Source organism: Salvelinus namaycush, unplaced genomic scaffold (genome assembly GCF_016432855.1).
Source record: "Salvelinus namaycush isolate Seneca unplaced genomic scaffold, SaNama_1.0 Scaffold459, whole genome shotgun sequence".
Taxonomy (NCBI): domain Eukaryota; kingdom Metazoa; phylum Chordata; class Actinopteri; order Salmoniformes; family Salmonidae; genus Salvelinus; species Salvelinus namaycush.
The window spans coordinates 100,001-113,196 of record NW_024061152.1 but is presented as its reverse complement, the minus strand read 5'-3'; the positions used below and the strand labels follow the sequence as shown (position 1 = coordinate 113,196).

Sequence of the window (13,196 nt, the reverse complement as noted above, 5' to 3'; positions counted from 1 at the left end):
GAACTGTATGAAACAGTTCCTGTGTGTTCTGAACTGCAACTGTATAGAACAGTGTCCTGGTGTTCTGAACTGTACTGTATAGAACATGTCCTGTGTGTCTGAACTGTACTGTATTACACAGTTGCCATGTGTTTCTGAACTGTTACTGTGTAAAGACTGTTGTTCTAACGAACTGTAGCCATGCTGTGTGTCTGAACTGTACCTGTTAGAACAGTGTCTGTGTGTTCTGAACGTACTTGTATAGAACCAGTGTCCTGTGTGTTCTGAACTGTACTAGGGAACAGTGTCGGTCTGAATGTACTTTAGAAGCCTGTGTGACGTTGTGTAGAACATGTCCTGTGTTGACTGACTGCCTGGTGTTCTGCATACGTATAGAACAGTGTCCTGTGTGTTCTGAACTGTACTGTATAGTAACAGTGTCCCTGTGTGTTGAACGTACTGTGTAAGAACAGTGCCCATGTGTTCCTGATGTTAGAAAGTGTCGGTTCTGAATGTACTGTATTACAGCTGGTGAATACTGAGAGTGTCTTCTAAGTTGATAAGTTCCTGGGAAACTGTACTGTATAAAGTCTGGTGTTCTTAACTACTAGACTGTCTTGTTGTTCTACTGTACTTTGACATTCTGTCTACCTGTTTTATAGAACAGTGTCCTGTGTGTTCTAACTGCGTATAGACATCCTGTGTTCTACTGACCTATAGAACAGTGTCCTGTGTGTTCTGAAACTGTAGTAGAACAGTGTCCTGTGTGTTCTGAACTGTACTGTATAGAACAAGTTTTGCTGATGACTGTATCGACAGTGCCTTGTGTTCTGACTACTGTATAGAACAGTGTCCGTGTGTTCGTAACTGATACGTAAACAGTGTCCTGTGTGTTCTGAACTGTACTGTATAAACAGTGTCCGGTTGTATCTGAACTGTACTGTATAGAAACAGTGGCCGTGTGTTCTGAATGACTTATAGACACAGTGTTACTGTGTGTTCTGAAACTTTTATAGAACCAGTGTCCTGTGTGTCTGCTTGACTGTATAGAACAGTGTCCTGGTGTTCTGATTGAAACTGTTGAACGGCGGTGTCTGTTAGAACATGTCCTGTGTCTAATGCAGCTTGAACAGTTCGTTGTTCTAACTGTAATGATAAGCCTTGTCCTGTGTGTTCTGAACTGATGTGAACAGGTCCTGTGTGTCTGAACTGTACTTATAGAACAGTTGTCCTGTGTGTTTTTCTGAACTGTTTGTAAACAGTGTCTGTGTGTTCTGAACTGTACTGTATAGAACAGTGTCCTGTGTGTTCACTGAACTTCTGTTAGAACGTGTGTCTGTTTGAACTGGTCTGTATAGAAGTGGTCTTTCTTTTTGTGTTTGAAAAAAAAAAAACTGTATAGAACAGTGTCTGTGTGTCTGAACGTACTGTATAGAACAGTTGTCCCGTGGTGTTTTGAACTGTACTGTATAAACAGTGTCCTGTGTGTTCTGAAACTTGAACAGTGTCCTGACGTGTTCTGAAACTGTACTGTATAGAAACAGTGTTCTGTGTGTTCTGAACTGGACTGTATAGAACATGTCCTGTGGGTTCGAACTGTAATGTATAGAACAGTGTCTCGTGTGGTTCTCGCACTGTACTGTATAGAACAGTGTCTGTGTGTTTCTGAACTGTACTGTATAGAACAGTCTGAAACGTCTGTCGACAGCTGTGTGTTCATGAACTGTACTGTATAGACAGTGTCTGTGTTCTTGAACTGTACTGTATAGAAACAGTGTCCTGTGTTTCGTGAACTGTACTGTATAGAACAGTGTCCTGTGTGTTTCTGAACTGTATGTGTAGAACAGTGTCCTGTGTGTTCTGAACTTACTGTAGAACAGTGTCCTGGTGTTCTGAACTGTACTGGTATAGAACAGTGTCCTGTGGTTCTGAATGTACTGTATAGACAGTGGTCCTGTGTGTTCTGATACTGTATAGAACAGTGTCCTGTGTGTTTCCTGAACTGTACTGGAACCTCCCCGAACGTGTCGGTGTGTTCTGAAACTGTACTGTATAGAACAGTGGTCCTGTGTCTGATGTATAGAACACTTTTTCTGACTTACTGTATAGAACAGTGTCCTGTGTGTTCTGAACGTATAGAACAGTGTCCGTGTTTTTTGCCTTGTTAGACAGCTGGTTCTGATACGTGTGAGCTTTTCTGTGGTAGAACAGTGTCCTGTGTGTTCTGATTACATGAACAGTGTATGGGTTCTGTGTACTGTAGACAGTGTCCTGTGTGTTCTGACTGTACTGTATAGAACACTGTTGTCGAAGTAACGTATAAGTGTCCGGGTTTCTGAACTGTACTGTATAAACAGGTCCTTGTGCTGAAGACTGTTCAGTGTCCTGTGTGTTCTGAACTGTACTGTATGAACAGTGTCCTGTGTGTCTGAACTGTAATTAGACAGTGTTCTGTGTGTTACTGAACTGTACTGTATAGAACAGTGTCCGTGTGTCTGTTCGTAGAAAGTGTCTGGTCTGCTACTGTTAGAACAGTGTCGTGTCTGCAAAACTGTATAGACGGTGTGACTGACTGTCTTTGAATGCTGTTGTAGTATGAAAACAGTGTCCGTGTGTTTGAATTCGTTGGAATCCGGTTCTGTGTAGTATAACATGTCCTTGTGTTTACTCTGTTAGCGTGTCCTGAATTGTTAACTGTACTGTTAGAACAGTGTCCTAGGTGTCTAACTGTACTGTATAAACATTCCTTTGTCTGAACTGTATAGAACAGTGGTCCTGTGTGTTCTGAACTGTTTATAGAACAGTGTCCTGTGTGTTCTGAAACTGTTACTGTATAGAACAGTGTCCTGTGTGTTCTGACTGTACTGTGGTAGAACAGTGTCCTGTGTGTTCTGAACTGTACTGTATGAGAACAAGTGTCCTGTGTGTTCTAAACTGTACTGTATAGAACAGTGTCCTGGTGTGACTGAACTGTACTGTATAGAACAGTGTCCTGTGTGTTCTGAACTGTACTGTCGAAAACAGTGTCCTGTGTGTTCTGAACTGTCTGTATAGAACCAGTGTCTGTGTGTTTGACTGTAACTGTATAGAACAGTGTCCTGGGCTGCTTCCAAAGAACTTCACTGCTAAAGTTGTTTTCTTTTGCGTCTCCACCTGCTTCTGCTTCTTGTATCTTTCTTTCTCTCACACCTTCCCTTTGCTTTGCAACACTGTGTTGTGGTCAGTCACCTTCACCCCTTGCATAGTAGAAACCACTACCTCTCCTCTGTCTAACAATCCAAACACTACCTATCCTCCTGTACTAACAGTCCAAACACTACCTCCTCATCCTGTCTAACAGTCAAAACACTACTCTCCTCCTGTCTAACCAGTCCAAACACTACCTCTCCTCCTGTCTAACCAGTCCAAACACTACCTCTCCTCCTGTCTAACCAGCCCAAACACTACCTCTCCTCCTGTCTAACCAGCCCAAACACTACCTCTCCTCCTGTCTAACCAGCCCAAACACTACCTCTCCTCCTGTCTAACCAGTCCAAACACTACCTTTCCTCCGGTCTAACCAGTCCAAACACTCCTCTTCCTCCTGTCTAACCAGGTCCAAACACTCCCTCTCCTCCTGGCTAACCAGTCCACACACTACCTCTCTCCTGGCTACCTGTCCCAAACACTACCTCTCCTCCTGGTCTAACGTCCAAACACTACCTCTCCTCCGTCTAACCAGTACAAACACTACCTATCCTCCTGTCTAACCACGGTCCAAACACTACCTCTCCTCCTGTATAACCAGTCCAACCACTACCTCTCTGAGAGGTAGTGGTTGGACTGGTTAGGACAGGAGGAGAGGTAGTGTTTCGGACTGGTTTAGACAGGGGCGAGGTACTGTTTGGATGGTAGAAGGAGTAAGAGGTAGATGTTGGAAAGGTTAGACAGGAGGAGAGGTAGTGTTTGGACTGGTTAGACAGGAGGAGAGGTAGTGTTTGGACTGGTTAGACAGGAGGAGAGGTAGTGTTTGGACTGGTTAGACAGGAGGAGAGGTAGTGTTTGGACTGGTTAGACAGGAGGAGAGGTAGTGTTTGGACTGGTTAGACAGGAGGAGAGGTAGTGTTTGGACTGTTAGAAAGGAGGAGAGGTAGTGTTGATGTTAGACAGGAGGAGAGGTAGGGTTTGGGCTGGTTAGACAGGAGGAAGGAGTGTTGGACTGGTTAGACAGGAGAGAGGTAGTGTTTGGAATGGTTAGACAGGAGGAGAGGTAGTGTTTGGACTGGTTAGACAGGAGGAGAGGTAGTGTTTGGACTGGTTAGACAGGAGGAGAGGTAGTGTTTGGACTGGTTAGACAGGAGGAGAGGTAGTGGTTCTACTAGGCAAGGGGGTGAGGTTGACTTGAACACAACACAGTGTTGCAAAGCAAAGGGAAGGTGTGAGAGAAAGAAAGATACAAGAAGCAGAAGCAGGTGGAGACGCAAAAGAAAACAACTTTAGCAGTGAAGTTCTTTGGAAGCAGCCCAGGACACTGTTCTATACAGTACAGTTCAGAACACACAGGACACTGTTCTATACAGTACAGTTCAGAACACACAGGACACTGTTCTACACAGTACAGTTCAGAACACACAGGACACTGTTCTATACAGTACAGTTCAGAACACACAGGACACTGTTCTATACAGTACAGTTCAGAACACACAGGACACTGTTCTACACAGTACAGTTCAGAATTCACAGGACACTGTTCTATACAGTACAGAACACACAGGACACTGTTCTACACAGTACAGTTCAGAACACACAGGACACTGTTCTATACAGTTCAGAACACACAGGACACTGTTCTATACAGTACAGTTCAGAACACACAGGACACTGTTCTATACAGTACAGTTCAGAACACACAGGACACTGTTCTATACAGTTCAGAACACACAGGACACTGTTCTACACAGTACAGTTCAGAACACACAGGACACTGTTCTATACAGTACAGTTCAGAACACACAGGGCACTGTTCTATACAGTACAGTTCAGAACACACAGGACACTGTTCTACACAGTACAGTTCAGAACACACAGGACACTGTTCTATACAGTACAGTTCAGAACACACAGGACACTGTTCTACACAGTACAGTTCAGAACACACAGGGCACTGTTCTATACAGTACAGTTCAGAACACACAGGACACTGTTCTATACAGTACAGTTCAGACCACACAGGACACTGTTCTATACAGTACAGTTCAGAACACACAGGACACTGTTCTATACAGTACAGTTCAGAACACACAGGACACTGTTCTATACAGTACAGTTCAGAACACACAGGACACTGTTCTATACAGTTCAGAACACACAGGACACTGTTCTATACAGTACAGTTCAGAACACACAGGACACTGTTCTATACAGTACAGTTCAGAACATACAGGACACTTTTCTATACAGTACAGTTCAGAACACACAGGACACTGTTCTATACAGTACAGTTCAGAACACACAGGACACTGATCTATACAGTACAGTTCAGAACACACAGGACACTGTTCTATACAGTACAGTTCAGAACACACAGGACACTGTTCTATACAGTACAGTTCAGAACACACAGGACACTGTTCTATACAGTACAGTTCAGAACACACAGGACACTGTTCTATACAGTACAGTTCAGAACACACAGGACACTGTTCTACACAGTACAGTTCAGAACACACAGGACACTGTTCTACACAGTACAGTTCAGAACACACAGGACACTGTTCTATACAGTTCAGAACACACAGGACACTGTTCTACACAGTACAGTTCAGAACACACAGGACACTGTTCTATACAGTACAGTTCAGAACACACAGGACACTGTTCTATACAGTTCAGAACACACAGGACACTGTTCTATACAGTACAGTTCAGAACACACAGGACACTGTTCTACACAGTACAGTTCAGAACACGCAGGACACTGTTCTATACAGTTCAGAACACACAGGACACTGTTCTATACAGTACAGTTCAGAACACACAGGACACTGTTCTATACAGTACAGTTCAGAACACACAGGACACTGTTCTACACAGTACAGTTCAGAACACACAGGACACTGTTCTATACAGTACAGTTCAGAACACACAGGACACTGTTCTATACAGTACAGTTCAGAACACACAGGACACTGTTCTATACAGTACAGTTCAGAACACACAGGACACTGTTCTACACAGTACAGTTCAGAACACACAGGACACTGTTCTATACAGTACAGTTCAGAACACACAGGACACTGTTCTATAAAGTTCAGAACACACAGGACACTGTTCTATACAGTTCAGAACACACAGGACACTGTTCTATACAGTACAGTTCAGAACACACAGGACACTGTTCTATACAGTACAGTTCAGAACACACAGGACACTGTTCTATACAGTACAGTTCAGAACACACAGGACACTGTTCTATACAGTACAGTTCAGAACACACAGGACACTGTTCTATACAGTACAGTTCAGAACACACAGGACACTGTTCTATACAGTACAGTTCAGAACACACAGGACACTGTTCTATACAGTACAGTTCAGAACACACAGGACACTGTTCTATACAGTACAGTTCAGAACACACAGGACACTGTTCTATACAGTACAGTTCAGAACACACAGGACACTGTTCTATACAGTACAGTTCAGAACACACAGGACACTGTTCTATACAGTACAGTTCAGAACACACAGGACACTGTTCTATACAGTACAGTTCAGAACACACAGGACACTGTTCTATACAGTTCAGAACACACAGGACACTGTTCTATACAGTACAGTTCAGAACACACAGGACACTGTTCTATACAGTACAGTTCAGAACACACAGGACACTGTTCTATACAGTACAGTTCAGAACACACAGGACACTGTTCTATACAGTACAGTTCAGAACACACAGGACACTGTTCTATACAGTACAGTTCAGAACACACAGGACACTGTTCTATACAGTACAGTTCAGAACACACAGGACACTGTTCTATACAGTACAGTTCAGAACACACAGGACACTGTTCTATACAGTACAGTTCAGAACACACAGGACACTGTTCTATACAGTACAGTTCAGAACACACAGGACACTGTTCTATACAGTACAGTTCAGAACACACAGGACACTGTTCTATACAGTACAGTTCAGAACACACAGGACACTGTTCTATACAGTACAGTTCAGAACACACAGGACACTGTTCTATACAGTACAGTTCAGAACACACAGGACACTGTTCTATACAGTACAGTTCAGAACACACAGGACACTGTTCTATACAGTACAGTTCAGAACACACAGGACACTGTTCTATACAGTACAGTTCAGAACACACAGGACACTGTTCTATACAGTACAGTTCAGAACACACAGGACACTGTTCTATACAGTAAAGTTCAGAACACACAGGACACTGTTCTACACAGTACAGTTCAGAACACACAGGACACTGTTCTACACAGTACAGTTCAGAACACACAGGACACTGTTCTATACAGTACAGTTCAGAACACACAGGACACTGTTCTATACAGTACAGTTCAGAACACACAGGACACTGTTCTATACAGTACAGTTCAGAACACACAGGACACTGTTCTATACAGTACAGTTCAGAACACACAGGACACTGTTCTATACAGTACAGTTCAGAACACACAGGACACTGTTCTATACAGTACAGTTCAGAACACACAGGACACTGTTCTATGCAGTACAGTTCAGAACACACAGGACACTGTTCTACACAGTACAGTTCAGAACACTGTTCTACACAGTACAGTTCAGAACACACAGGACACTGTTCTATACAGTACAGTTCAGAACACACAGGACACTGTTCTACACAGTACAGTTCAGAATTCACAGGACACTGTTCTATACAGTTCAGAACACACAGGACACTGTTCTATACAGTACAGTTCAGAACACACAGGACACTGTTCTACACAGTACAGTTCAGAACACACAGGACACTGTTCTATACAGTACAGTTCAGAACACACAGGACACTGTTCTATACAGTACAGTTCAGAACACACAGGACACTGTTCTATACAGTACAGTTCAGAACACACAGGACACTGTTCTACACAGTTCAGAACACACAGGACACTGTTCTATACAGTACAGTTCAGAACACACAGGACACTGTTCTATACAGTGCAGTTCAGAACACACAGGACACTGTTCTATACAGTTCAGAACACACAGGACACTGTTCTATACAGTGCAGTTCAGAACACACAGGACACTGTTCTATACAGTTCAGAACACACAGGACACTGTTCTATACAGTAAAGTTCAGAACACACAGGACACTGTTCTATACAGTACAGTTCAGAACACACAGGACACTGTTCTATACAGTACAGTTCAGAACACACAGGACACTGTTCTATACAGTACAGTTCAGAACACACAGGACACTGTTCTATACAGTACAGTTCAGAACACACAGGACACTGTTCTATACAGTACAGTTCAGAACACACAGGACACTGTTCTATACAGTACAGTTCAGAACACACAGGACACTGTTCTACACAGTACAGTTCAGAACACACAGGACACTGTTCTATACAGTTCAGAACACACAGGACACTGTTCTATACAGTACAGTTCAGAACACACAGGACACTGTTCTATACAGTACAGTTCAGAACACACAGGACACTGTTCTATACAGTACAGTTCAGAACACACAGGACACTGTTCTATACAGTACAGTTCAGAACACACAGGACACTGTTCTATACAGTACAGTTCAGAACACACAGGACACTGTTCTATACAGTACAGTTCAGAACACACAGGACACTGTTCTATACAGTACAGTTCAGAACACACAGGACACTGTTCTATACAGTACAGTTCAGAACACACAGGACACTGTTCTACACAGTACAGTTCAGAACACACAGGACACTGTTCTACACAGTACAGTTCAGAACACATGGGACACTGTTCTACACAGTACAGTTCAGAACACACAGGACACTGTTCTACACAGTACAGTTCAGAACACACAGGACACTGTTCTATACAGTATAGTTCAGAACACACAGGACACTGTTCTATACAGTTCAGAACACACAGGACACTGTTCTACACAGTACAGTTCAGAACACATGGGACACTGTTCTACACAGTACAGTTCAGAACACACAGGACACTGTTCTACACAGTACAGTTCAGAACACACAGGACACTGTTCTATACAGTACAGTTCAGAACACACAGGACACTGTTCTATACAGTACAGTTCAGAACACACAGGACACTGTTCTATACAGTACAGTTCAGAACACACAGGACACTGTTCTACACAGTACAGTTCAGAACACACAGGACACTGTTCTATACAGTACAGTTCAGAACACACAGGACACTGTTCTATACAGTACAGTTCAGAACACACAGGACACTGTTCTATACAGTACAGTTCAGAACACACAGGACACTGTTCTATACAGTACAGTTCAGAACACGCATGCCGTCTGGAGTGGTAGTAGTGACGAGAGTTTACTTGACATGTTTACACACAGTCACTGTCAGCAAGTAGACACTACTGCCAGAAGAATAAAGAAGAGAGACAGAGTTGGAGAGAAAAGGCGGCAGAAGTACAGAGAGGAATGACAGATAAAGGGAGAGAATAGAGACAGAGGAAAGGAGAGAGAGGAAGAGGAGAAAGAGACGAGAAGAGATACTGACCCAGTATGAGAGTTACACTGTCTCAGCACGCATACCCACCTTCTGCCGTTTCTTCTCCTTCCGTTTGTCCTCCGTAGCCTGAAGCATCTTCTCTCTCCACAGCATGAAGAAGTAGGAGGGGTCTGTGTAGAACTTCAATGCATCCTTCTTATCATCTCTGGAGAGAGAGATAGAGAGAGAGAGAGAGAGAGAGAGAGAGAGAGAGAGAGAGAGAGAGAGAGAGAGAGAGATGGATGGATGGATGGATGGAGAGGAAAATAGATATATGAAGTTAGAGATACAACATGAAGAAGTATGTAGTGTCTTTGTCCTAGACTGATTATATTTAGACTGCTAAATAGGAGTTTATTGAGAGGTGGATGTTTAACTGACCAATAGGGACTGAGTATGTTGAAAGGTGGATGTTGAACTGACCTATAGGGACTGAGTATGTTGAAAGGTGGATGTTGAACTGACCTATAGGGACTGAGTATGTTGAAAGGTGGATGTTTAACTGACCAATAGGGACTGAGTATGTTGAAAGGTGGATGTTGAACTGACCTATAGGGACTGAGTATGTTGAAAGGTGGATGTTGAACTGACCTATAGGGACTGAGTATGTTGAAAGGTGGATGTTGAACTGACCTATAGGGACTGAGTATGTTGAAAGGTGGATGTTGAACTGACCTATAGGGACTGAGTATGTTGAAAGGTGGATGTTGAACTGACCTATAGGGACTGAGTATGTTGAAAGGTGGATGTTGAACTGACCTATAGGGACTGAGTATGTTGAAAGGTGGATGTTGAACTGACCTATAGGGACTGAGTATGTTGAAAGGTGGATGTTGAACTGACCTATAGGGACTGAGTATGTTGAAAGGTGGATGTTGAACTGACCTATAGGGACTGAGTATGTTGAAAGGTGGTTAGAGTTAGAGGACCCATTATGGTGTCTGTGAGATCCTGGGCAGCGCAACTGAGGCCATCTCCATTTTGAAGTAGTCCATTTTCTTTTCCGACGCAGACTCTCAGGTCTCAACCTTTAAGTCTTTACTGAAGACTCGTGTCTTCATTAGGTTCTATGATTGAGTGTAGTCTGGCCCAGTGGTGTGAAGGTGAACGGCAAGGCACTGGAGTGACGAACCACCCTTGCTGTCTCTGCCTGGCCGGCTCCCCTCTCTCCAGTGGGATTCTCTGCCTCTGACCCTATTACGTGGGCTGAGTCACTGGCTTGCTAATGCTCTCCCAAGCCATCTCTAGGAGGCGTGCATCACGTCTTACCAGGCTTTTTTTTCGCAATAGTCGACTTGAGTGGGTTGAGTTACTGAGGTGATCTTCCCATCCGGTTTTGTGCCCCCTCGGGCTCGTGTGGTGAAGGAGAACTTCGTGGGCTATACTCAGCCTTGTCTCAGGGTAGTAAGTTGGTGGTCTGTTGATATCCCTCTAGTGGTGTAGATCTTCGTGGGCTATACTCAGCCTTGTCTCAGGGTAGTAAGTTGGTGGTCTGTTGATATCCCTCTAGTGGTGTAGATCTTCGTGGGCTATACTCAGCCTTGTCTCAGGGTAGTAAGTTGGTGGTCTGTTGATATCCCTCTTGTGGTGTAGATCTTCGTGGGCTATACTCAGCCTTGTCTCAGGGTAGTAAGTTGGTGGTCTGTTGATATCCCTCTAGTGGTGTAGATCTTCGTGGGCTATACTCAGCCTTGTCTCAGGGTAGTAAGTTGGTGGTCTGTTGATATCCCTCTTGTGGTGTAGATCTTCGTGGGCTATACTCAGCCTTGTCTCAGGGTAGTAAGTTGGTGGTCTGTTGATATCCCTCTTGTGGTGTAGATCTTCGTGGGCTATACTCAGCCTTGTCTCAGAGTAGTAAGTTGGTGGTCTGTTGAAATCCCTCTAGTGGTGTAGATCTTCATGGGCTATACTCAGCCTTGTCTCAGGGTAGTAAGTTGGTGGTCTGTTGAAATCCCTCTAGTGGTGTAGATCTTCGTGGGCTATACTCAGCCTTGTCTCAGGGTAGTAAGTTGGTGGTCTGTTGATATCCCTCTTGTGGTGTAGATCTTCGTGGGCTATACTCAGCCTTGTCTCAGAGTAGTAAGTTGGTGGTCTGTTGAAATCCCTCTAGTGGTGTAGATCTTCATGGGCTATACTCAGCCTTGTCTCAGGGTAGTAAGTTGGTGGTCTGTTGAAATCCCTTTGGTGGTGTGGGGGCTGTGCTTTGGCAAAGTGGGTGGGGTTATATCCTGCCTGGTTGGCCCTGTCCGGGGGTATCGTTGGATGTGGCAACAGTGTCCCCTGACCCCCCCGTCTCAGTCCCCAGTGTCTATACTGCAATAGTCTATGTGTCGGGGGGCTAGGGTCAGTCCCATCTGCTGTCTCGAGCTCTGAATCCTCGCCTATGAAAAGCCAGCTGACCTGCTGCACCCTCTATAACCACTGTGATTATTATTTGACCATGATGGTCATCTATGAACGTTTGAACATCTTGAAGAACGATCTGGCCTTAATGGCGGTGTACTCTTATAATATCCACCCGGCACAGCCAGAAGACTGGCTACCCCCCCAGAGGCTGGTTCCTCTCTAGGTTTCTTCCTTTGTTCCTGCCTAGGTTCCTGCCTTTCTAGGGAGTTTTTCCCCTGGCCACAATGCTTCTACATCTGCATTGACTGCTGTCTGGGGTTTTAGGCTCTTGAAAAACTCTTAAAACTCTTGAACGTGCCGTCCTTGGCCAGCTCTCCTGCTATCTCTCTCAGAATGACCTTCTTGATCCAAATCAGTCAGGTTTCAAGACTAGTCATTCAACTGAGACTGCTCTTCTCTGTGTCCCGGAGGCGCTCCGCACTGCTAAAGCTAACTCTCTCTCCTCTGCTCTCATCCTTCTAGACCTATCGGCTGCCTTTGATACTGTGAACCATCAGATCCTCCTCTCCACCCTCTCCGAGTTGGGCATCTCCGGCGCGGCCCACGCTTGGATTGCGTCCTACCTGACAGGTCGCTCCTACCAGGTGGCGTGGCGAGAATCTGTCTCCGCACCACGTGCTCTCACCACTGGTGTCCCCCAGGGCTCTGTTCTAGGCCCTCTCCTATTCTCGCTATACACCAAGTCACTTGGCTCTGTCATATCCTCACATGGTCTCTCCTATCATTGCTATGCAGACGACACACAATTAATCTTCTCCTTTCCCCCTTCTGATAACCAGGTGGCGAATCGCATCTCTGCATGTCTGGCAGACATATCAGTGTGGATGACGGATCACCACCTCAAGCTGAACCTCGGCAAGACGGAGCTGCTCTTCCTCCCGGGGAAGGACTGCCCGTTCCATGATCTCGCCATCACGGTTGACAACTCCATTGTGTCCTCCTCCCAGAGTGCTAAGAACCTTGGCGTGATCCTGGACAACACCCTGTCGTTCTCAACTAACATCAAGGCGGTGACCCGTTCCTGTAGGTTCATGCTCTACAACATTCGCAGAGTACGACCCTGCCTCACACA

General features: G+C 44.7%; 1 protein-coding gene across 1 annotated transcript in view; it reads right to left on the bottom strand.

Moving 5' to 3' along the window:
* The window catches only part of LOC120041400 (wiskott-Aldrich syndrome protein family member 3-like), a 30,736-nt gene that overhangs the window by 5,858 nt on the left and 11,682 nt on the right, over positions 1-13,196 (bottom strand). The window contains exon 4 of the mRNA XM_038986356.1: positions 9,744-9,884. Within this exon, the coding sequence (XP_038842284.1) occupies positions 9,744-9,884 (141 nt within the window). The remainder of the gene's footprint in view (positions 1-9,743; positions 9,885-13,196) is intronic.